Raw genomic sequence first — 25,539 nt, 5'->3', positions numbered from 1 at the left:
ATCTGTCACTGACGGCCATCTTGTTTCATTTTGGATATTGGAGAATGGACCTACCATCTGTCACAGAAGGACGGCCATCTTGGATTTTGCCTATTACTCCGCCCATCTGTCATAAATGGAATGCCATCTTGTATGTGGCCCATTGCGCCTCAAACTTCATGCAAAATGAACATACAAATTGCATCTCACACTCCATTTTCCTCCAGCTCGCTCACTCAAACTAATGTTTTGGTCCTCACATCCTACACCCTTAAGAGTCTCACTACTGGACCAACACTTTAGCTCTCACCTGGTTCGCCAGCAATGTCTGCACTGGTTGTCAGAAAGCTGTAAATGGGTGGAGGGTTCACCGACTCCACAAACATCATCTCTCTGTCGGAGAATCCCAGCAGTTCAGATTCCTCTCCCGGCACGAGGAGCGGGAGTGAGAGGAGGACTGTGGAGGTCAAGATATTTGGCACCGTCTGGACCGATGTAGCCTGTACGTCGTCCACTCCAGGCGGAGTCACTGCTGGAGTTGTGGTGTTGGGTGAAACGGTGGACAGTCTGACGCTGGCATTGTACAGCCCTTGGCTGCGTGCTTCCGGCGAGGGCACTACTGTGGTGACGGGTACCTGAGTCACAGAAGGAGTTGGGCTGAAGGCAGTAGGCAGCTTTTCGGTCCTGGCAGCACTGGGCACCACTGATGAAGCAGTGTGCGGGTGCTGCTCAGCACCTGGCGGTGATGTGGTTTCATAGTTATGGACAGCCTTGGTGGTCTGAACTACAGGCCCAACTGTGGGGACGTTAAGAGCAGGTGTGGTCTTCGGCAGCACCGCCACAGGCTCTGTGAGTGGCCCTCCCTTGGTGCTCCCCGTGTTTCCTGTGTTTCCCTTGGTCCCTGGAGTATGTGGAGCAGGCGTTGTTTTAGGGTTTCCTGGTTTACTCGTGGTAGTGGTCACAGTGGCCCTGGTGGGTTTGACAACTGGCTTTGTACCTCTGGGACTTGATGTTGTCTTGGATCTGGCAACCGTGGTGGCCGGGTGAGTGGTAGTGTGAGCAGTGCTGGCTTTCACGGTGACTTGGGCCATGTGTGTTGGTGCTGCCAATGTTGAGGGTACTGCCGAGGTAGACACCCGGGATGCCTTGTCCCTCTGTTCCTGCTCCGGCTTCACCACAATCATGGAGGTCACGGGCGTCACAAAGTTGTACTTGAGTGACAGGTTGGTAGCCTTCTCTGTCAGCAGTCGGCGAGCAGTAGTGTCGTTGGCTTTGATTCTAGCCTGTAGTAGGTCCTGAATGGTGAAGTAGGCCCACAGTCGCTGCACAAAGCCCTGAATCTGCTCCAGGTCCTCAGAGCAGCCGAATGCCGGCTCGCTGGCGTTGCCGGTCACTGGTATGTCATTCTCAAAGCTAACTCTATCCTTGTAGTTTTGGGCTGTCATCCGGACTTGCAGGTCGGCAACACCCGGCTTCACTTTTCCAGCCACCACCAGCTCTGAGCCTGCGAAGTAGTTGGGGAAGAGCGTCTGGGTGACGTCCTGTACGCTGTTGCCCAGGTAGGCCAACTCGATGTCATAGAGCAAGGGGCTGGCTATCTCATCATAGAAGCCCTTCAGCTGAAGCGTGGCATCGGCGTCCTCATAGATCCGGCGAGCCACGCCGCGGTTGTCCAACGAAAGCCGCCGCATCAGGTTGTAGTCGGCGTCGTCCCCAAAGGCCAGGCCAAAGAGTGAGATGTTGCCACCCATGGCGTGCCGAGCATTGGCCAGAATGCGTCCGGCTGTGGTCACCCCTGAGGTGGGCTCCCCGTCGGTGAGGAAGATGAGGAGTGGTATTTTCTTCTTCCCTTTGACCTTCTCCCGCTCCGGTGTGGTCTGGTTGAAGACTGAGGCAGCAGCCAGTAGGGCGGCGTTGATGTCAGTCCCTGGTGAGTAAGAGAGAAGGCATGGTGAAATGCTGGTAAACAACAGATCTGTATTAAGGTTGGCACACTTTCCAGACACTCGAGTGAGCGGTAGGCATTGCACCTGGAGCACTGGTCTGGGGAGCCCAGCACTTGAGAAGTGCCCTATGCCTTCCTAACCTCCCCTTGGGCACAACTCTGCTTCCCCACTGAGACCTCTGTGGCCCCTACCCAGGACATCATGATACAGCAAGCACACCTGAGGGACATCCTGATACAGCAAGCACACCTGAGGGACATCATGATACAACAAGCACACCTGCGTAACATCCTGATACAGCAAGCACACCCGAGTCACATCATGATACAGCAAGCACACCTGAGCCACATCCTGATACAGCAAGCACACCCGAGTCACATCATGATACAGCAAGCACACCTGAGTCACATCATGTTACAGCAAGCACACCTGAGGGACATCATGATACAACAAGCACACCTGAGTGACATCCTGATACAGCAAGCACACCTGAGGGACATCATGATACAACAAGCACACTTGCGTAACATCCTGATACAGGAAGCACACCTTAGTGACATCCTGATACAGCAAGCACACCTGAGTGACATCATGATACAGCTAGCACACCTGAGCCACATCATGATACAGCAAGCACACCTGAGTGACATCCTGATACAGCAAGCACACCTTAGTGACATCCTGATACAACAAGCACACCTGCGTAACATCCTGATACAGCAAGCACACCCGAGTCACATCATGATACAGCAAGCACACCTGAGCCACATCCTGATACAGCAAGCACACCCGAGTCACATCATGATACAGCAAGCACACCTGAGTCACATCATGTTACAGCAAGCACACCTGAGGGACATCATGATACAACAGGAACACCTGAGTGACATCCTGATACAGCAAGCACACCTGAGGGACATCATGATACAACAAGCACACCTGCGTAACATCCTGATACAGCAAGCACACCTGAGGGACATCATGATACAACAAGCACACCTGCGTAACATCCTGATACAGCAAGCACACCTGAGGGACATCATGATACAACAAGCACACCTGAGTGACATCCTGATACAGCAAGCACACCCGAGTCACATCATGATACAGCAAGCACCCCTGAGCCACATCATGATACAGCAAGCACACCTCAGTGACATCCTGATACAGCAAGCACACCTGTCACATCATGATACAGCAAGCACACCTGAGCCACATCATGATACAGCAAGCACACCTCAGTGACATCCTAATACAACAAGCACACCTGAGGGACATCATGATACAACAAGCACACCTGAGGGACATTATGATACAACAAGCACGCCTGAGTCACATCATGATACAGCAAGCACACCTGAGTCACATCATGATACAGCAAGCACACCTGAGGGACATTATGATACAACAAGCACACCTGAGGGACATCATGATACAGGAAGCACACCTGAGGGACATTATGATACAACAAGCACGCCTGAGTCACATCATGATACATCAAGCACACCTGAGTGACATCCTGATACAGCAAGCACACCTGTCACATCATGATACAGCAAGCACACCTGAGTCACATCATGATACAGCAAGCACACCTGAGCCACATCATGATACAGCAAGCACACCTCAGTGACATCCTGATACAACAAGCACACCTGAGGGACATCATGATACAACAAGCACACCTGAGGGACATCATGATACAACAAGCACACCTCAGTGACATCATGATACAGCAAGCACACCTGAGGGACATCATGATACAACAAGCACACCTGAGGGACATCATGATACAGCAAGCACACCTGAGTGACATCATGATACAGCAAGCACACCTGAGTGACATCATGATACAGCAAGCACACCTGAGCCACATCATGATACAGCAAGCACACCTGAGTGACATCATGATACAGCAAGCACACCTGAGCCACATCATGATACAGCAAGCACACCTGAGTGACATCATGATACAGCAAGCACACCTGAGCCACATCATGATACAGCAAGCACACCTGAGTGACATCATGATACAGCAAGCACACCTGAGTGACATCATGATACAGCAAGCACACCTGAGCCATATCATGATACAGCAAGCACACCTGAGTGACATCATGATACAGCAAGCACACCTGAGTGACATCATGATACAGCAAGCACACCTGAGCCACATCATGATACAGCAAGCACACCTGAGTGACATCATGATACAGCAAGCACACCTGAGCCACATCATGATACAGCAAGCACACCTGAGTGACATCATGATACAGCAAGCACACCTGAGCGACATCATGATACAGCAAGCACACCTGAGCCACATCATGATACAGCAAGCACACCTCAGTGACATCATGATACAGCTAGCACACCCGAGCCACATCATGATACAACAAGCACACCTGAGCCACATCATGATACAGTAAGCACACCTGAGTGACATCATGATACAGCAAGCACACCTGAGTCACATCCTGATACAGCAAGCACACCTGAGTGACATCCTGATACAACAAGCACATCTAAGTGACAGCATGAATCAACAAGCACACCTGAGCCACATCATGATACAGCAAGCACACCTGAGTGACATCCTGATACAGCAAGCACACCTGAGTCACATCATGATACAACAAGCACACCTGAGTGACATCCTGATACAGCTAGCACACCTGAGTCACATCATGATACAGCAAGCACACCTGAGTCACATCATGATACAGCAAGCACACGTGAGTGACATCCTGATACAGCAAGCACACCTGAGTGGCATCATGATACAACAAGCACACCTGAGTGACATCATGATACAACAAGCACACCTGAGTCACATCATGATACAGCAAGCACACCTGAGCCACATCATGATACAGCAAGCACACGTGAGTGACATCCTGATACAGCAAGCACACCTGAGTGACATCATGATACAACAAGCACACCTGAGTCACATCATGATACAACAAGCACACCTGAGCCACATCATGATACAACAAGCACACCTGAGTCACATCATGATACAGCAAGCACACGTGAGTGACATCCTGATACAGCAAGCACACCTGAGTGACATCATGATACAACAAGCACACCTGAGTCACATCATGATACAACAAGCACACCTGAGCCACATCATGATACAGCAAGCACACCTGAGCCACATCATGATACAACAAGCACACCTGAGCCACATAATGATACAGCAAGCACACCTGAGCCACATCATGATACAGCAAGCACACCTCAGTGACATCATGATACAGCAAGCACACCTGAGTCACATCATGATACAACAAGCACACCTGAGGGACATTATGATACAACAAGCACGCCTGAGTCACATCATGATACAGCAAGCACACCTGAGTCACATCATGATACAGCAAGCACACCTGAGGGACATTATGATACAACAAGCACACCTGAGGGACATCATGATACAGGAAGCACACCTGAGGGACATTATGATACAACAAGCACGCCTGAGTCACATCATGATACAGCAAGCACACCTGAGTGACATCCTGATACAGCAAGCACACCTGAGTCACATCATGATACAGCAAGCACACCTGTCACATCATGATACAGCAAGCACACCTGAGCCACATCATGATACAGCAAGCACTCCTCAGTGACATCCTGATACAACAAGCACACCTGAGGGACATCATGATACAACAAGCACACCTGAGGGACATCATGATACAACAAGCACACCTCAGTGACATCATGATACAGCAAGCACACCTGAGGGACATCATGATACAGCAAGCACGCCTGAGTCACATCATGATACAGCAAGCACACCTGAGTGACATCATGATACAGCTAGCACACCTGAGTGGCATCATGATACAACAGAATGTCTGAGTGACATCCTGATACAGCTAGCACACCTGAGTGACATCCTGATACAGCAGGCACACCTGAGTCACATCATGATACAGCAAGCACACCTGAGTGACATCCTGATACAGCAAGCACACCTGAGTGACATCATGATACAGCTAGCACACCTGAGTGGCTTCATGACACAACAAGCACACCTGAGTGACATCTTGATACAACAAGCACATCTGATCCAGATTACTGTACAGGGTGTAATACACACTCGCTGATACAACAAGCACACCTGAGTCACATCATGATACAGGAAGCACACCTGAGTGACATCTTGATACAACAAGCACACCTGAGCCACATCATGATACAGCAAGTGACATCATGATACAGCTAGCACACCTGAGTGGCATCATGATACAACAGCATATCTGAGTGACATCCTGATACAGCTAGCACACCTGAGTGACATCCTGATACAGCAAGCACACCTGAGTCACATCATGATACAGCAAGCACACCTGAGTGACATCCTGATACAGCAAGCACACCTGAGTGACATCATGATACAGCTAGCACACCTGAGTGGCTTCATGACACAACAAGCACACCTGAGTGACATCTTGATACAACAAGCACATCTGATCCAGATTACTGTACAGGGTGTAATACACACTCGCTGATACAACAAGCACACCTGAGCCACCCACACCAAGTGACACGTCTACTCCACCATTCCCAAGATCCCGCCATTCTGCCAGCCCGCCTACTCACACCCCTCAGCTTCCATCCTGTTGACGTAGTCTTTGGCGCTCTTGACGTTCTGCGGCGTGGCTTGGATGGACGGGCCGCTCTTCCAGATGTTCACCGTGTCCGAAAACGTGATGAGGTTGAAGTAATCGTCTTGGTGTAGGTCGCCCAAAATGACGTGCATCGCCTTCTTCGTCTGAGGAGGAGAAAAGAAAATAGAGGCAGCCATGACACCTATAGCTTTCAGGAGACCCCACACACTGGTGGAGACACCACAAGACGAAAGATGAAACAGGTAGGTGCGACTTATACGGACAGCGAGTCCCCGGGAGGCTCCTCCACTTGCAAAGCTGATAGAAGCCCGGAGCTCCAACATTCCAATGTTGTCGTTCACAGCGGCTGCTATGAACAAAAGGCAGAGGGGAGCTGAGGGTATTTCAACCCCTCTCGGGCTCCGTGAGGCCTCTGTTTTACAAATTCGAACATTCGGCTCTCTAGGGGTGGAATGTTCTAATAGCCTTAGAGCCCTCCGTAGCAGGCTCTACCGGCCATTAAAGGCCCGCTCCATTGTTAAAGCCCGGTGCAGGCCTTTAATAGCCGGTATAGCCCCCTATGGTGGGCCCTAAGGCTATATTAACCCCTTCACTGCGGCGGCAATTCCGCCGCAGCGCTAGGGGGGAGGGGGGCCGAGCGGCGCTCGCATGCTCGTGACAGAGCCGCGCCGTCACGAGCCGCGGTTGAGCTGTGCTCATGACGGAGTGGTCCAGTCATGGCCCCGCCCGCTCAATGGAACGTCCAGCGCAGGCGCTGAATTCGCCCTGTGCAGTCGCGCCGAGCGGGCCATGACGGAATCGCTCCGTCATGAGCACAGTTCAACCGAGGCTCATGACGGAGCGGCTCCGTCATGAGCATGGAAGGTGTTAATGTTACTGTGAATCGACTGCCCTCGGGGTCACACAGGTTGTGTAAAAGATACAACCTTTGTAGTTTGTAAAAGTTTAAATATTTATCAACTCTGCAAAGCTTGCTCTTGCCAAGGAATTTCACCACAAAAAATTTTTCGGAGGAAATTCCCCTGCTAATAATCCCTCTTTGCAGGCATTGCTTCAAAGCCAGACACACCTTTGCCTCGTGTTTCCCACAAATGAATAATTGAAACCTTCACAGACGTGGCAAGGCTTGCAGAGGTTTGAAGAAGTCCTCGCAGACTCCTTGGAGGGCAGATCCCGCCCCCTGGCACCGCCCTCCGTTAGGGCGGACCCACGGTACCGACAGCCCAGAGGGTGGTCGCACCTGCTTCATCTTCGTGCCGTACATCGAGCCGCTGACGTCAATGACGAAGACCACGTTCTTCTGCACCGTCGGAAGCCCCCGGGGGGCGAAGTAATGCACGAAGTATCCGTTGTATATCTGGGGAGAAGAGAAGGGTGCGTCAGAGAGGGGCGCCGAGCAGGAGCGAACACCCGGGCATGCGCAGAGGGCTCCCCTGAGCAGCCGGTGGAGGCATGGTCCAAGGGAACCAGCATGGACAGGCAGAAAGAACAGGTATGGACAGGCAAAACCAGCAGGCATGGACAGGCAGAAAGAACAGGTATGGACAGGCAAAACCAGCGGGCATGGACAGGCAGAACCAACAGGCATGAAAAGGCAGAACCAACTGGCATGGAAAAGCAGAACCAACAAGCATGGAGAAGGCAGAAGCAACGGGCATGGACAGGCAAAATCAGCAGGTATGGACAGGCAGAAAGAACAGGAATGGGCAGGCAGAAAGAACAGGTATGGACAGGCAGAACCAACAGGCATAGAAAGGCAGAACCAACAAGCATGGAGGAGGCAGAATCAACAGGCATGGACAGGCAGAAAGAACTGGTATGAACAGGCAGAAAGAACAGGCATGCAGGCTGCATCTGCACAAAAGCACCTGGCACTGCAGAAGCATACAGGCTGCACCTGGCACTGCTGACGCATACAGGCTGCACCTGCACAGCAGCACCTGGTACTGCCGCGCATACAGGCTGCATCTGCACAGCAGCACCTGGCACTGCCGACGCATACAGGCTGCACCTGCACAGCTGCACCTGGCACTGCGGAAGCATACAGGCTGCACCTGCGCAGCTGCACCTGGCACTGCCGAAGCATACAGGCTGCACCTGCACTGCTGCACCTGGCACAGCTGACGCATACAGGCTGCACCTGCACAGGAGCACCTGGTACTGCCGACGCATACAGGCTGCACCTGCACAGCAGCACCTGGTACTGCCGACGCATACAGGCTGCACCTGCACTGCAGCACCTGGCACTGCCGACGCATACAGGCTGCACCTGCACAGCTGCACCTGGCACTGCGGAAGCATACAGGCTGCACCTGCGCAGCTGCACCTGGCACTGCCGAAGCATACAGGCTGCACCTGCACTGCTGCACCTGGCACAGCTGACGCATACAGGCTGCACCTGCACAGGAGCACCTGGTACTGCCAACGCATACAGGCTGCACCTGCACAGCAGCACCTGGTACTGCCGACGCATACAGGCTGCACCTTTACAGCAGCAACTGGCACTGCAGAAGCATACAGGCTGCACCTGCACAGCAGCACCTGGCACTGCCGACGCATACAGGCTGCACCTGCACAGCTGCACCTGGCACTGCGGAAGCATACAGGCTGCACCTGCGCAGCTGCACCTGGCACTGCCGAAGCATACAGGCTGCACCTGCACTGCTGCACCTGGCACAGCTGACGCATACAGGCTGCACCTGCACAGCAGCACCTGGTACTGCCAACGCATACAGGCTGCACCTGCACAGCAGCACCTGGTACTGCCGATGCATACAGGCTGCACCTTTACAGCAGCAACTGGCACTGCAGAAGCATACAGGCTGCACCTGCACAGCTGCACCTGGTACTGCCGAAGCATACAGGCTGCACCTGCACTGCTGCACCTGGCACAGCTGACGCATACAGGCTGCACCTTTACAGCAGCAACTGGCACTGCAGAAGCATACAGGCTGCACCTGCACAGCAGCAACTGGCACTGCCGATGCATACAGGTTGCACTGCACAGCTGCACATGGCACTGCCGACGTATACATACTGCACCTGCACAGCTGCACCTGGTACTGCCGACACATACAGGCTGCATCTGCACAGCTGCACCTAGTACTGCCGACCCATACAGGCTGCACCTGCACAGCAGCACCTGGTACTGCCGACGCATACAGGCTGCACCTGCACAGCTGCACCTGGTACTGCCGATGCATACAGGCTGCACCTGCACAGCTGCACCTGGTACTGCCGACGCATACAGGCTGCACCTTTACAGCAGCAACTGGCACTGCAGAAGTATACAGGCTGCACCTGCACAGCAGCAACTGGCACTGCCGATGCATACAGGTTGAACTGCACAGCTGCACATGGCACTGCCAATGCATTCAGGCTGCACTGCACAGCTGCACATGGCACTGCCGACGTATACAGACTGCACCTGCACAGCTGCACCTGGCACTGCCGACGTATACAGACTGCACCTGCACAGCTGCACCTGGCACTGCCCACGTATACAGGCTGCATCTGCACTGCTGCACCTAGCACTGCAGAAGCATACAGGCTGCACCTGCACAGCTGCACCTGGTACTGCCAACGCATACAGGCTGCATCTGCACCTGGTACTGCCGACGCATACAGGCTGCACCTGCACAGCAGCACCTGGTACTGCCGACGCATACAGGCTGCATCTGCACAGCAGCACCTGGTACTGCCGACGCATACAAGCTGCACCTGCACAGCAGCACCTGGTACTGCCGACGCATACAGGCTGCCTCTGCACAGCAGCACCTGGTACTGCCGACGCATACAAGCTGCACCTGCACAGCTGCACCTGGTACTGCCGACGCATACAGGCTGCACCTTTACAGCAGCAACTGGCACTGCAGAAGTATACAGGCTGCACCTGCACAGCAGCAACTGGCACTGCCGATGCATACAGGTTGAACTGCACAGCTGCACATGGCACTGCCAATGCATTCAGGCTGCACTGCACAGCTGCACATGGCACTGCCGACGTATACAGACTGCACCTGCACAGCTGCACCTGGCACTGCCGACGTATACAGACTGCACCTGCACAGCTGCACCTGGCACTGCCCACGTATACAGGCTGCACCTGCACTGCTGCACCTAGCACTGCAGAAGCATACAGGCTGCACCTGCACAGCTGCACCTGGTACTGCCAACGCATACAGGCGGCATCTGCACAGCTGCACCTAGTACTGCCGATGCATACAGGCTGCATCTGCACCTGGTACTGCCGACGCATACAGGCTGCACCTGCACAGCAGCACCTGGTACTGCCGACGCATACAGGCTGCACCTGCACAGCAGCACCTGGTACTGCCGACGCATACAAGCTGCACCTGCACAGCAGCACCTGGTACTGCCGACGCATACAGGCTGCACCTTTACAGCAGCAACTGGCACTGCAGAAGTATACAGGCTGCACCTGCACAGCAGCAACTGGCACTGCCGATGCATACAGGTTGAACTGCACAGCTGCACATGGCACTGCCAATGCATTCAGGCTGCACTGCACAGCTGCACATGGCACTGCCGACGTATACAGACTGCACCTGCACAGCTGCACCTGGCACTGCCGACGTATACAGACTGCACCTGCACAGCTGCACCTGGCACTGCCCACGTATACAGGCTGCACCTGCACTGCTGCACCTAGCACTGCAGAAGCATACAGGCTGCACCTGCACAGCTGCACCTGGTACTGCCAACGCATACAGGCGGCATCTGCACAGCTGCACCTAGTACTGCCGATGCATACAGGCTGCATCTGCACCTGGTACTGCCGACGCATACAGGCTGCACCTGCACAGCAGCACCTGGTACTGCCGACGCATACAGGCTGCACCTGCACAGCAGCACCTGGTACTGCCGACGCATACAAGCTGCACCTGCACAGCTGCACCTGGTACTGCCGACGCATACAGGCTGCACCTTTACAGCAGCAACTGGCACTGCAGAAGTATACAGGCTGCACCTGCACAGCAGCAACTGGCACTGCCGATGCATACAGGTTGAACTGCACAGCTGCACATGGCACTGCCAATGCATTCAGGCTGCACTGCACAGCTGCACATGGCACTGCCGACGTATACAGACTGCACCTGCACAGCTGCACCTGGCACTGCCGACGTATACAGACTGCACCTGCACAGCTGCACCTGGCACTGCCGACGTATACAGACTGCACCTGCACAGCTGCACCTGGCACTGCCGACGTATACAGACTGCACCTGCACAGCTGCACCTGGCACTGCCGACGTATACAGACTGCACCTGCACAGCTGCACCTGGCACTGCCCACGTATACAGGCTGCACCTGCACTGCTGCACCTAGCACTGCAGAAGCATACAGGCTGCACCTGCACAGCTGCACCTGGTACTGCCAACGCATACAGGCGGCATCTGCACAGCTGCACCTAGTACTGCCGATGCATACAGGCTGCATCTGCACCTGGTACTGCCGACGCATACAGGCTGCACCTGCACAGCAGCACCTGGTACTGCCGACGCATACAGGCTGCACCTGCACAGCAGCACCTGGTACTGCCGACGCATACAAGCTGCACCTGCACAGCAGCACCTGGTACTGCCGACGCATACAGGCTGTGTGAGAAGTTGGCCCGATATGCAGCGTTCGCTATTCTAGCGACCACTATGCATCGGTCCAAACGACCCTTAGGGTGATTGGTTGTAAGTCAACCTTAGACCAGCTATCCTAGTAGCGTGGATACGAGCAGTCTTCGGGCTAAACTCTAGAGGGCGTGTTAAGCCAGCTGTTATACCATCACATACCCCTTGAACACCAAGTGAAAGGACACCACACAAGTGTTATGGAAATAAACAGTATTTATTAGAATCACAACAGCCCTGTACTCTTTATGAGGACAGGGTACTAAGCACAGAACAAAACTCTTAAGAAAATACTTCAAGTGCACAATTAAAACAAATGCCCGAGGGCACGGAAAGTTCTAGTGGTCTCGGGCGGACCCGATAAGGCAAGTCGGAAGCGAGGGACTCAGGAACCTTAAGTAAGGAGGTTATGCAGGCACCGAAATGCCGAAGTTACCTAGCCATGAGGGCTGCGGCTGCACAAGTCTTACAGGCGTCGGGGGTCTTCGCTGACGAGCCAGGAGCCGGAAGAAAAGGAGTTGCTGGCCGGCGACCAGTGATGAATAGTTCGTAGTGATCCAAGCCTGGATCAGTGATCGATGATACCTGAAAGCAGAGGGGACCAAGTTCGTACTACTAGCCAGTAGTCAAAGGGTACCAGGAAGGCACCGGATGGCCGTCACCTCGACTAGGTGAGTGGGCGACGCTAGGCTCTGCAGTCTCACGGACCAGGAGGCGTTGTCGGCGACCCGGATGGAGGTGCGAGCTGTCCCACGAAGGTTGATGCTGTCGGCGTCGCTGGGCCCAGGATTGGGGCAACAAGCCTTGGCAGATTTCAGGGCCACGTGGTGGGCCTAAAATGGCGTCTTGAGTGGACCAGGAGGGTCCGGGGTGCTCCTCTCGCAGAAGGGAGCAAAGGCCAGTCTGGAGCAACCAGACCAGCAGCGTTGGTTGTCGGGTGTCGTCAAGAAGGGCACAAGCCAGTGGCTAGTAACCAGACAACGTGTTGAGCGGCAAAGAGCAGAAGGGCCCCACGCAGATCGTGGAGATGCTGGGAGGCTGCACTTCGGTGCTGGAGCTGCTCAGGGTCGGGGCTTCTCGGACCCCAAAGCACTCACCAGAGGATCCCTCGGCGGTCGTGCTGGTTTAAGAAAGAGTGCAGGTTTTGATGATGGCCGGTCCCTCGAGGTCTCGTCGCACCCACAGATCTCAGCTGAGCTGACGATGTGGGTAGAGGTCAGAGGTGCCAGGGAAGCCGGTTCTCGTCGAGCTGGGTCGTCGGATTCCTGAGGAAGGACTTGCAGCAAACCGCAGAGTTCTTAGATGGTGCCCGCTGATGCAGGGTGACTACTCCTTAGCCACAAGGGAGAAATCTTGAGAAGAGTCTTGAATGTCCTTTCGTAGAAAGTAGTTCTTGATTCAAAGATGATCTAATTTGGAAGGGTCCCCGCTCCGGCCTTTATCCTAAAGAAAGGGGTGGGTACATGACTAGGTCCTGCCCTAGGGGTGGGACCAGGAAGGGGGGTAGTTACACCCCTCTCCCCTGCCGGACTTTCCCCAGGTCAGGGGCTGCGCGCCCCTGGAACTGGTTCTAACCGGCAGATGCGTAGTGAGCACCGGGGTGCCACTCCGCAGTCACCTTCTCGCAAAGCCCTACCTACCCAGAATACACAAAACCCTGTCTGGGATGGTGCGAACACCGCCCCTGACAGGAAACCCTTTGTCCAAGCTCTCCTCGCTGGAAGGACTCCCAGCAGCAGGAGGTCAGACTTGTGTCTGTGGTGGCAGCATCCATTTTGTGGAGCTGAGGCTTCAGTTAACTTTAACCGGGGTTCACAGTTACATACATGTTGTGTCCCTCTAGAAGGGCGGAATGCTAACCTCGTCGCCAGAATTGGTGAGGGGGCAGCATCCCGATTCGTATGACACCTTACTCGACATGTCTTGATAACGCTATACCGAAGTTACCGATATGATACGCGTTATCATGGAACAGCCATTGGGTCTTGGTTCCGCAAGCTGCAACCGGGCTCGGCTCGTGCCAGAGCCCAATTCACACGGTTCCACGCACTCTGCCTTCAGGATTGTCAAGGCCTGCCATAGGAGTGACTGATAGGAACCCGGGTGTCCATTGTGAGGTTAGATATAGGGATACTATATCTAAAGCAACGAGCGAGTACGCTACGTTGCCCCAGCTGTCGTGCAGCCAGTTGTGTCAGATTTAGCTGGCCATCCGGGGGTGGCATAATACATGCTTCAGCCCCTGGTAGGCCCTGGGTACACCGATGCCCTGAGTTACAGGGTCTGACAAGGTGGCCCAGTTCCAATTGGGTAATGCACCTAAGGTACACGCATCAATTTAGTGAGAGAACAGCTAGGCTGTGGGTCTGATTAGCAGGCCCACAGCCCGAGAAAGTCGTAAACCAGTGAAACAAAAGCAAAAAGTCCGGGTGATCATAGGATTGCAGACCCTACTCTCCTACAGGCTGCACCTGCACAGCTGCAGTTGGCACTGCCGACGCATACAGGCTGCACCTGCACAGCTGCACCTGGCACTGCTTACGCATACAGGCTGCACCTGCACTGCTGCACCTGGCCCAGCCAACGTATACAGGCTGCACCTGCACTGCTGCACCTGGTACTGCCGACGCATACAGGCTGCACCTGCACAGCTGCACCTGGTACTGCCGACGCATACAGGCTGCATCTGCACAGCTGCACCTAGTACTGCCGACGTATACAGGCTGCACCTGCACTGCTGCACCTGGTACTGCCGAAGTATACAGGCTGCACCTGCACTGCTGCACCTGGCACTGCAGAAGCATACAGGCTGCACCTGCACAGCTGCACCTGGTACTGCCGACGCATACAGGCTGCATCTGCACAGCTGCACCTAGTACTGCCGACGCATACAGGCTGCACCTGCACAGCTGCACCTGGCACTGCTGATCGCATACAGGCTGCACCTGCACAGCAGCACCTGGTACTGCCGACGCATACAAGCTGCACCTGCACAGCAGCACCTGGTACTGCCGACGCATACAGGCTGCACCTGCACAGCTGCAGTTGGCACTGCAGACGCATACAGGCTGCACCTGCACAGCTGCACCTGGCACTGCTTACGCATACAGGCTGCACCTGCACTGCTGCACCTGGCCCAGCCAACGTATACAGGCTGCACCTGCACTGCTGCACCTGGTACTGCCGACGCATACAGGCTGCACCTGCACAGCTGCACCTGGTACTGCCGACGCATACAGGCTGCACCTGCACTGCTGCACCTGGCACTGCAGAAGCATACAGGCTGCACCTGCACAGCTGCACCTGGTACTGCCGACGCATACAGGCTGCATCTGCACAGCTGCACCCAGTACTGCCGACGCATACAGGCTGCACCTGCACAGCTGCACCTGGCACTGCTGATCGCATACAGGCTGCACCTGCACAGCTGCACCTGGTACAGCCGACGCATACAGGCTGCACCTGCACAGCAGCGCCTGGTACTGCCGACGCATACATGCTGCACCTGCACAGCTGCAGTTGGCACTGCCGATGCATACAGGCTGCACCTGCACAGCTGCACCTGGCACTGCTGATACATACAGGCTGCACCTGCACATCTGCACCTGGCACTGCCGACGCAAACAGGCTACACCTGCACAGCTGCACCTGGCACTGCTGACGCATACAGGCTGCACCTGCACTGCTGCACCTGGCACTGCTGATCGCATATAGGCTGCACCTGCACTGCTGCACCTGGCACTGCCGATGCATACAGGCTGCACCTGCACAGAAGCACTTGGCACTGCCGACACATACAGGCTGCCCTACTGATACACAGGGCCGGACTGGGAACCGAAACCGGCCCTGGCAAAGAGCTCAGCCAGCCCGCGGGTGGGGGGCTAGTGGAAAGCTTTGTGCTGCTTTTGTTGCAGGTGGACGGTATTGCAGCTATGCTGCAAAACCAGCTCCCGGTAACAAAAACTCCCCCCCCAGGGTTCTAAAACTGGCCCCCACCCTGACGACTCACCAGGGAAACGCCTGGTGCCTGCTACGGCCATTCTGGCCCTGCTGATACATACAAGCTGCACCTGCACAGCCGCACTTAGCTCTGCTGATACAGACCTGCACAGTTAATCCATCCAATGGGGGGCGTTGAGGAAGACAGAAGTACACTGCACAACCTCTTTAAAGAATATCTCACATAAAGGGCAGCAACCTACATCAACTGAGACTAGCACAGCACCACTGGCTCCAGAATTTCTGGAGAATGAAACCTCACTAACTCCTTTGTAGCATGCTTAGTCATAGGTAACCTTGCCCCATCATGGTGAGATGATACTACCTTCAAGAGGGAGTTTCTGATAAGGTAATGCTGGATAGGCAAAGGGATGCAGAAAATAAAATTACCTCATAGGTAGACCCATTTTATTGTGATATTAAGGGAACCCCTTAAGATTACAGAAGAGGGCAGATACCCAGTGAGTACTACGACTCATTCATCATATGAAATGCCAACACGTTTCGGCCTACATGTTGCTCTTGTGGGTCACAGGCCTTCTTCAGGACTAACATGATCCTGTTACGATCGCGGAGGTACCGCGAACTACGATTCCCGGCATCCTCCGGGTAAGAACTACAGCTCCCGGCATCCCTTGCGGCGCATCACGCTTCCGCAATGCTGTACAGAAGGGGAATGGCGGCCGGAGCGAGTTGTCGGTGATTCCGGACCTGTAGCTGTTCTCGACCTCGGAGTTCTGTTCTGCTGGTGTGGTAAGAGCGTTGTTACCGCGACGCTGTGTGTCTGAACTCAGCGGCGGTTTGTATCCTACCCACCTCCGGCTGTGATGTCATATTTTGGAGACCTTGTCTAGTTCTGGTGTTTTGCTTTGGGGATTATATTGGATTTGTCCCGGTTGGTATTTTCGGCCAACGGCGGTGTTTCTGTTGTAACTATCGAACATTGGATGGTTACTCCTTTTGGGGTGCTTTTTTTTTGTTGTACATAAGACTATTCCTGGAACCCAGCTAAGAGGCATTAGTTGGGGATTCCACCTTGGGATCTCCAGAGGAGCTTTGTGAGACATAACAAACACTGTGTGTGAAAAGGGTATCACGGAGTATATATATACAGATGTGTAACTTGATGTTTGACTTTTCTCTTAACAGGGGATTAGGAGGTGTGGATCACACTCTACCCCTGTGAGGTTTAGTGGAGTCTTATCTAGGTAGGTGGTTAGCGCAGGAACCGTTTGGTAGTAGCAAGCATTGTGTTATATGTTCTACTGGAGTATTTATGCTTATGTATGTTCTGTATCCCTATAGTTACATCATATCCAACCCTACGTTGCCTCTACACATCCACGAGGCTTTGTCTTTTCTTTTACAGGTATGAACCCTCATAGCAACAGTTATAGAAGCGAACCGATTACCGTGTAGGGATTTAGTCTTATGCCTGTGTTTTGTTTATGTCTTTCAGATCTCCCTCCCTGCTGTCTCCATCCTTTCCTTCCTTGATCTTCCTTATTTTTTCCCCTCACTTAATCCTGTCAACACTCTGTGCTATAAAGGCTATCCAGGTGTTGGCTAGATTTAGAGGTGGGCTTACCTTTCAACAAACCGATCCTGAGGACTATTCATAACAGATCCCTACATAACTACTGCATACACTCATGCACACAGGGTCCTAATTAGGGGAGACAGCCTGCCATACCTTGCTGGGCTACGAGTTCGTAATCAACAAATCTTAGTAATGAGTAAAGTCATCATAAATTAACATGCACCCCTAATGTGAAAGTAAACAAAAAGGTAGTGTTCCCAAAGTGACAAAACACAAAGACTCTGCAAAAAAGCACACTATGTGTGGGGGCGTGGATGTTTAGGGGATTGATACAAGCACTCTCTGTCAATCAACTTACCCTGACTAGGGGATATCATAACTTCTTAGTGAAGAACAGCTATGTTCACAGCATCGCGAATATAGAGAACATTTTCAAAAGAAATACATTTATTAAGAGGAGGAACTCAATAAACAAATACAAGTAGAAATCAATCTTCTTCCTAAGTTACACCACCTTAGTGGAAAGAGAAGAGAGTGTCCTTCAACTCTGGCCCACATCGGCGATTCAGAATCTTACACCCAAGGTCAAATTAGGTTTGTTAAACACGCTTCATTAATGTTTCACAATTTTCATTGTCTCTATGTGCTTAGTAAGTGGGGTTAATGTCAACTTTATAGGCAAACAATAAACTTGCTGCAAAGTAATTGCCTTGTAATAGCTGCACAGTCCCGTGCCAGGCCCTGCTCATACATACAGGTTGCATCTGTACCGCAGCATCTAGCCTGCCCACACACACACCCATGCACCCCCAATGCTGAGCATGCGCAGTCACCTGAACATCCCCCGCCAGATCCTTCATGTTCACGTCATACTGCACCACAAAGTCCGCCATGATGCCTGCGCGGGAGTAGGCGGCCTGCTCACTGGGCGTCGGGGCGAAGGTGACCCTGGCACAGTGAGTTCCTTTCTCGACGTGGGTGGACGGAGGGAGCTCTGCCTCACCTGGAGGGAGGGGGAGTGGGAGGGGGAGGGGTAGGGAGAACAGGCAAATGAATATCAGGGTCACCACGAATTATGGCGTTGCAGCGCTACTGACCAAACATGGCCGCTCATTCCTGGGCTACCGTGTGAGGTCTTCAAATTCAAAGTCTCTTGAGTCCAACTTTATGAATTATTAGAACTTTGGAATGTGGAGCCCTCCATTGCAGATAATTGGGATTTAAACCCCCTCAGGCTCCGAGAAGCCTTTGTTTTATTCGTTAGAACATTCTGCCCTCTAGTGACAGAATGTTCCAATAGCCTTATAGCCCTTCGTAGCAGGGCTAAACCAGTATTAAAGTCCCACTCCCTTGTTGAAGGCCCTCGCCTTCGGCTCGGGCCTTTAACCCTGGAGCGGACCTTTAATAGTTGGTATAGACGTCTACTGCGGTATATAAGGCTATATTAAAACCACACCATTGAATCAATTCTCTTGCTATAACAAAACAACTTATTGAGGAATGGTTCCATTTAAAACTGAATCCATCTTGGTAAATATTGTAGCTGCCCAGTCTACTACCTGACTAAAAGTAGGTGCTCAATGAAAAGAGAGTGAGAGAGATTGGAAAACAGGAGACGAGAACACATTCCTAAAAGTAATGTGCTTTCAAAGAGAGATTATATTAAACACAACTGCCAGGAAAAAAAGAAGTCACAACTGAGGAATGTGGTGATTAGGAAAGGCAGAGAAAAGGTGACAATGGGGAAAGCAAAGTGGTAGAGAGACAGCAGATGTACACTCGCCTTATATCAAATTTCTGGAAGTCTATGTCCCCCATACCTGCAGGACAGGACTAAACTGCACCTCTCCCGCACTGTTGGTAGACCATGCGCTAAAAATAGGCAGAACATATCTGTGGATGGTACGTCAAAATATCGATATCAGAACTATATAGTTACAAGCATATTTACACTAGGATATTGACTACTGCAAAATTGTGAAGGCAGACAGACAGATAGATAGATAGATAGATAGATAGATAGATAGATAGATAGATAGATAGATAGATAGATAGATAGATAGATAGATAGATAGATAGATAGATAGATGGATAGATGGATAGAGTGAGGCAGATAGATAGATAGATAGATAGATAGATAGATAGATAGATAGATAGATAGATAGAGAGATAGATAGATAGATAGATAGATAGATAGATAGATAGAGTGAGGCAGATAGATAGATAGATAGATAGATAGATAGATAGATAGATAGATAGAGTGAGGCAGATAGATAGATAGATAGATAGATAGATAGATAGATAGATAGATAGATAGAGTGAGGGCGATAGATAGACAGATAGATAGAGTGAGGGCGATAGATAGATAGATAGAGGGCGATAGATAAATAGAGTGAGGGTGCTAGATAGATAGATTGGGGGCGATAGATAGATAGATAGATAGATAGATAGATAGATAGATAGATAGATAGATAGATAGATAGATAGATAGATAGATAGATAGATAGATAGATAGATAGACAGATGCACCTCTCAGGTTGTTGAGTGGGTGGCCTCTATACCCCTGGGTCTGTACCTCTCAGGTTGTTGAGTGGGTGGCCTCTTTACCCCTGGGTCAGTACCTCTCAGGTTGTAGGGTGAGTGGCCTCTTTAACCCTGGGTCAGTACCTCTCAGGTTGTAGGGTGAGTGGCCTCTTTAACCCTGGGTCAGTACCTCTCAGGTTGTTGGTGGGTGGTTTGGGTCCCCCAGAGCCTGTACCTCTCAGGTTGTTGGTGAGTAGCCGGCTGGCACGCAGCGGCAGGACCCTCACGTACTCGATGCCAGTGCGCTCAGAGATGGTCACCTCCACGGTCAGGTTCTGCACCACCTGCTGCGGCCGGATGCTGACGGCATGCTGGTACCTGCCCAGGAGTCGCTGCAGCAGCTCCTCGTAGGTAAGGGTGAAGGCTATCTCCTCCTCCGCCTCCACGTTCACCAGCACCCGGAACTTCTCCGTCTCCCGTTCCCTGTGGAGGGGAACAGCACATTACTGTCCTCATCAGAGCAGCCTGCACACCCTGGTGCCCTCTGCCCAGCATCTGCCTCAACTGTCCCACCTGGTGCCCTCTGCCCAGCATCTGCCTCAACTGTCCCACCTGGTGCCCTCTGCCCAGCATCTGCCTCAACTGTCCCACCTGTAGGCATAGGGGAAGAGAGCTCATTACTGCTCCAGCAATGGTCCCTTCATATATCCTGAAAATGGTGGTGGAAGGTGCATAAAAATCAGAGAATGCGCTGCTGTGGTACATGTATGTGGATCATAGCAGGCCGTCCTCTGGTACATGTATGTGGATCACAGAATGGCGGTGCTGTGGTACATGTATGCGGATCATCCAATGGCTGTGCTCAGGTACATGTATGTTGATCATAGAATCGTAGTGCACTGGTACATGTATGTGGATCATAGCATGGCGGTGCTGTGGTACATGTATGTGGATCTTCAAATGGCCGTGCTCTGGTACATGTATCTTGATCATAGAATGGTGGTGCTCTGGTACATGTATGTGGATCATAGAATGGCGGTGCTGTGGTACATGTAAGTGGATCATCAAATGGCTGTGCTGTGGTACATGTATGTGGATCATAGAATGGCGGTGCTGTGGTACATGTATGTGGATCATCAAATGGCGGTGCTGTAGTACATGTATGTTGATCATAGAATCGCAGTGCACTGGTACATGGATGTGGATCATAGAATGGCGGTGCTGTGGTACATGTATGTGGATCTTCAAATGGCCGTGCTCTGGTCCATGTATGTGGATCATAGAATGGCGGTGCTCTGGTAAATGTATGTGGATCATACAATGGCGGTGCTGTGGTACATGTTTGCGGATCATCTAATGGTGGTGCTGTGGTACATGTATGTGGATCATAGAATGGTGGTCCTCTGGTACATGTACGTGTATCATAGAATGGTGGTGCTGTGGTACATGTATGTGGGTCATCAAATGGTGGTGCTGTGGTACATGTATGTGGATCATAGAATGGTGGTGCTGTGGTACATGTATGTAGATCATCAAATGGGGGTGCTGTGGTACATGTATGTTGATCATAGAATAGCGGGGCACTAGTACATGTATGTGGATCATAGAATGGCGGTGCTGTGGTAAGTGTATGTGGATCATCAAATGGCGGTGCTAAGGTAAATGTTTTTCGATCATAGAATGGCGTTGCTCTGGCACATGTATGTGAATCATCAAATGGCGGTGCTGTGGTACATGTATGTTGATCATAGAATTGTGGTGCACTGATACATGTATGTGGATCATAGAATTGCGGTGCTGTGGTACGTGTATGTGGATCATCAAATGGCGGTGCTATGGTACATGTATGTGGATGATAGAATGGTGGTGCTCTGGCACATGTATGTGGATCATAGAATGGCGGAGCTGTGGTACATGTATGTGGATCATCAAATGGCGGTGCTGTGGAACCTGTATGTGGATCATAGAATGGCGGTGCTGTGGTATATGTATGTGGATCATCTAATGGCGGTGCTGTGGTACATGTATGTGGATCATCTAATGGCGGTGCTGTGGTACATGTATGTGGATCATCTAATGGCGGTGCTGTGGTACATGTATGTGCATCATCAAATGGCGGTGCTGTGGAACCTGTATGTGGATCATAGAATGGCGGTGCTGTGGTACATGTATGTGGATCATCAAATGGCAGAGCTGTGGTACATGTATGTGGATCATAGAATGGAGGTGCTGTGGTACATGTATGTGGATCATCAAATGGCAGAGCTGTGAGGGGTCTTACCTGGTGCCGATGTGGGCCGCCGTCTTCCCTTGCATTCGCGCCTCGTCGTATATCCGCTTGGCCTGGAGCTTCTCTTTCACTTCCGCCACAAAATCTTTTCCGTTGATTGTCCTGCAAGTAAGAGGAAATACCAGGTGACTGACTGCGGGCGATACTGAAGCATCAACCAGGTGACTGACTGCGGGCGATACTGCAACCAGGTGACTGACTGCGGGCGATACTGAAGCATCAACCAGGTGACTGACTGCGGGCGATACTGAAGCATCAACCAGGTGACTGACTGCGGGCGATACTGAAGCATCAACCAGGTGACTGACTGCGGGCGATACTGCAACCAGGTGACTGACTGCGGGCGATACTGAAGCATCAACCAGGTGACTGACTGCGGGCGATACTGAAGGATCAACCAGGTGACTGACTGCGGGCGATACTGAAGCATCAACCAGGTGACTGACTGCGGGCGATACTGAAGCATCAACCAGGTGACTGACTGCGGGCGATACTGCAACCAGGTGACTGACTGCGGGCGATACTGAAGCATCAACCAGGTGACTGACTGCGGGCGATACTGAAGCATCAACCAGGTGACTGACTGCGGGCGATACTGAAGGATCAACCAGGTGACTGACTGCGGGCGATACTGCAACCAGGTGACTGACTGCGGGCGATACTGAAGCATCAACCAGGTGACTGACTGCGGGCGATATTGAAGCATCAACCAGGTGACTGGCTGCGGGCGATACTGAAGGATCAACCAGGTGACTGACTGCGGGCGATACTGAAGGATCAACCAGGTGACTGACTGCGGGCGATATTGAAGCATCAACCAGGTGACTGGCTGCGGGTGATACTGAAGGATCAACCAGGTGACTGACTGCGGGCGATACTGAAGCATCAACCAGGCGACTGACTGCGGGCGATACTGAAGCATCAACCAGGTGACTGACTGCGGGCGATACTGAAGCATCAACCAGGTGACTGACTGCGGGCGATACTGCAACCAGGTGACTGACTGCGGGCGATACTGAAGCATCAACCAGGTGACTGACTGCGGGCGATACTGAAGGATCAACCAGGTGACTGACTGCGGGCGATACTGAAGCATCAACCAGGTGACTGACTGCGGGCGATACTGAAGCATCAACCAGGTGACTGACTGCGGGCGATACTGCAACCAGGTGACTGACTGCGGGCGATACTGAAGCATCAACCAGGTGACTGACTGCGGGCGATACTGAAGCATCAACCAGGTGACTGACTGCGGGCGATACTGAAGGATCAACCAGGTGACTGACTGCGGGCGATACTGCAACCAGGTGACTGACTGCGGGCGATACTGAAGCATCAACCAGATGACTGACTGCGGGCGATATTGAAGCATCAACCAGGTGACTGACTGCGGGCGATACTGAAGCATCAACCAGGTGACTGGCTGCGGGCGATACTGAAGCATCAACCAGGTGACTGACTGCGGGCGATACTGAAGCATCAACCAGGTGACTGACTGCGGGCGATACTGAAGCATCAACCAGGTGACTGGCTGCGGGCGATACTGAAGCATCAACCAGGTGACTGACTGCGGGCGATACTGCAACCAGGTGACTGACTGCGGGCGATACTGAAGCATCAACCAGGTGACTGACTGCGGGCGATACTGAAGCATCAACCAGGTGACTGGCTGCGGGCGATACTGAAGCATCAACCAGGTGACTGACTGCGGGCGATACTGAAGCATCAACCAGGTGACTGACTGCGGGCGATACTGAAGCATCAACCAGGTGACTGGCTGCAGGCGATACTGAAGCATCAACCAGGTGACTGACTGCGGGCGATACTGAAGCATCAACCAGGTGACTGACTGCGGGCGATACTGCAACCAGGTGACTGACTGCGGGCGATACTGAAGCATCAACCAGGTGACTGACTGCGGGCGATATTGAAGCATCAACCAGGTGACTGACTGCGGGCGATACTGAAGCATCAACCAGGTGACTGGCTGCGGGCGATACTGAAGCATCAACCAGGTGACTGACTGCGGGCGATACTGAAGCATCAACCAGGTGACTGACTGCGGGCGATACTGAAGCATCAACCAGGTGACTGGCTGCGGGCGATACTGAAGCATCAACCAGGTGACTGACTGCAGGCGATACTGAAGCATCAACCAGGTAACTGACTGCGGGCGATACTGAAGCATCAACCAGGTGACTGACTGCAGGCGATACTGAAGCATCAACCAGGTGACTGACTGAGGGCGATACTGAAGCATCAACCAGGTGACTGACTGCGGGCGATATTGAAGCATCAACCAGGTGACTGACTGCGGGCGATACTGAAGCATCAACCAGGTGACTGACTGCGGGCGATATTGAAGCATCAACCAGGTGACTGACTGCGGGCGATACTGAAGCATCAACCAGGTGACTGACTGCAGGCGATACTGAAGCATCAACCAGGTGACTGACTGCAGGCGATACTGAAGCATCAACCAGGTGACTGACTGCGGGCGATACTGAAGCATCAACCAGGTGACTGACTGCGGGCGATACTGAAGCATCAACCAGGTGACTGACTGCGGGCGATACTGAAGCATCAACCAGGTGACTGACTGCGGGCGATACTGAAGCATCAACCAGGTGACTGACTGCAGGCGATACTGAAGCATCAACCAGGTGACATCTACAATTGCTTAGTTCTGTCCAGGTTAGTTTTAGCGTAGCCAGTTTTTTGGTGGCAGCAGCCCGGCAAAACAAAAGGAGACTTTCATAACTGCAATCCTTGTGTAGGGCTTGTTCTTATATTTTATATTGTCTACTATTTTAAAGCATGTTTTAAATTGCGCTTATGTGAAACATATGAAATGTAAGATCCAAATGTGTTCTTAATTATTTATATATTTTAATGTGCAGAAGATGTTTTTGTATGTTGTATTGTCTTTTATGATTTTAACTAATCGAAATAAAGAACTTTGACTGA

The 25,539-nt window shown here is 52.3% G+C and overlaps 1 protein-coding gene across 1 annotated transcript in view; it reads right to left on the bottom strand.

Moving 5' to 3' along the window:
* Positions 1–25,539, bottom strand: part of ITIH6 (inter-alpha-trypsin inhibitor heavy chain family member 6) — a 191,660-nt gene that overhangs the window by 43,382 nt on the left and 122,739 nt on the right. The window contains exons 3-8 of the mRNA XM_086940184.1: positions 22,564–22,674; positions 20,518–20,765; positions 18,593–18,762; positions 7,815–7,931; positions 6,546–6,717; positions 290–1,906 (exon numbers count right to left, since the gene is read on the bottom strand). Of these exons, the coding sequence (XP_086796310.1) occupies positions 290–1,906; positions 6,546–6,717; positions 7,815–7,931; positions 18,593–18,762; positions 20,518–20,765; positions 22,564–22,674 (2,435 nt within the window). The remainder of the gene's footprint in view (positions 1–289; positions 1,907–6,545; positions 6,718–7,814; positions 7,932–18,592; positions 18,763–20,517; positions 20,766–22,563; positions 22,675–25,539) is intronic.

Source organism: Lissotriton vulgaris, chromosome 10 (genome assembly GCF_964263255.1).
Source record: "Lissotriton vulgaris chromosome 10, aLisVul1.2, whole genome shotgun sequence".
Lineage (NCBI taxonomy): Eukaryota > Metazoa > Chordata > Amphibia > Caudata > Salamandridae > Lissotriton > Lissotriton vulgaris.
This window is presented reverse-complemented; position numbering and strand designations above follow the sequence as displayed.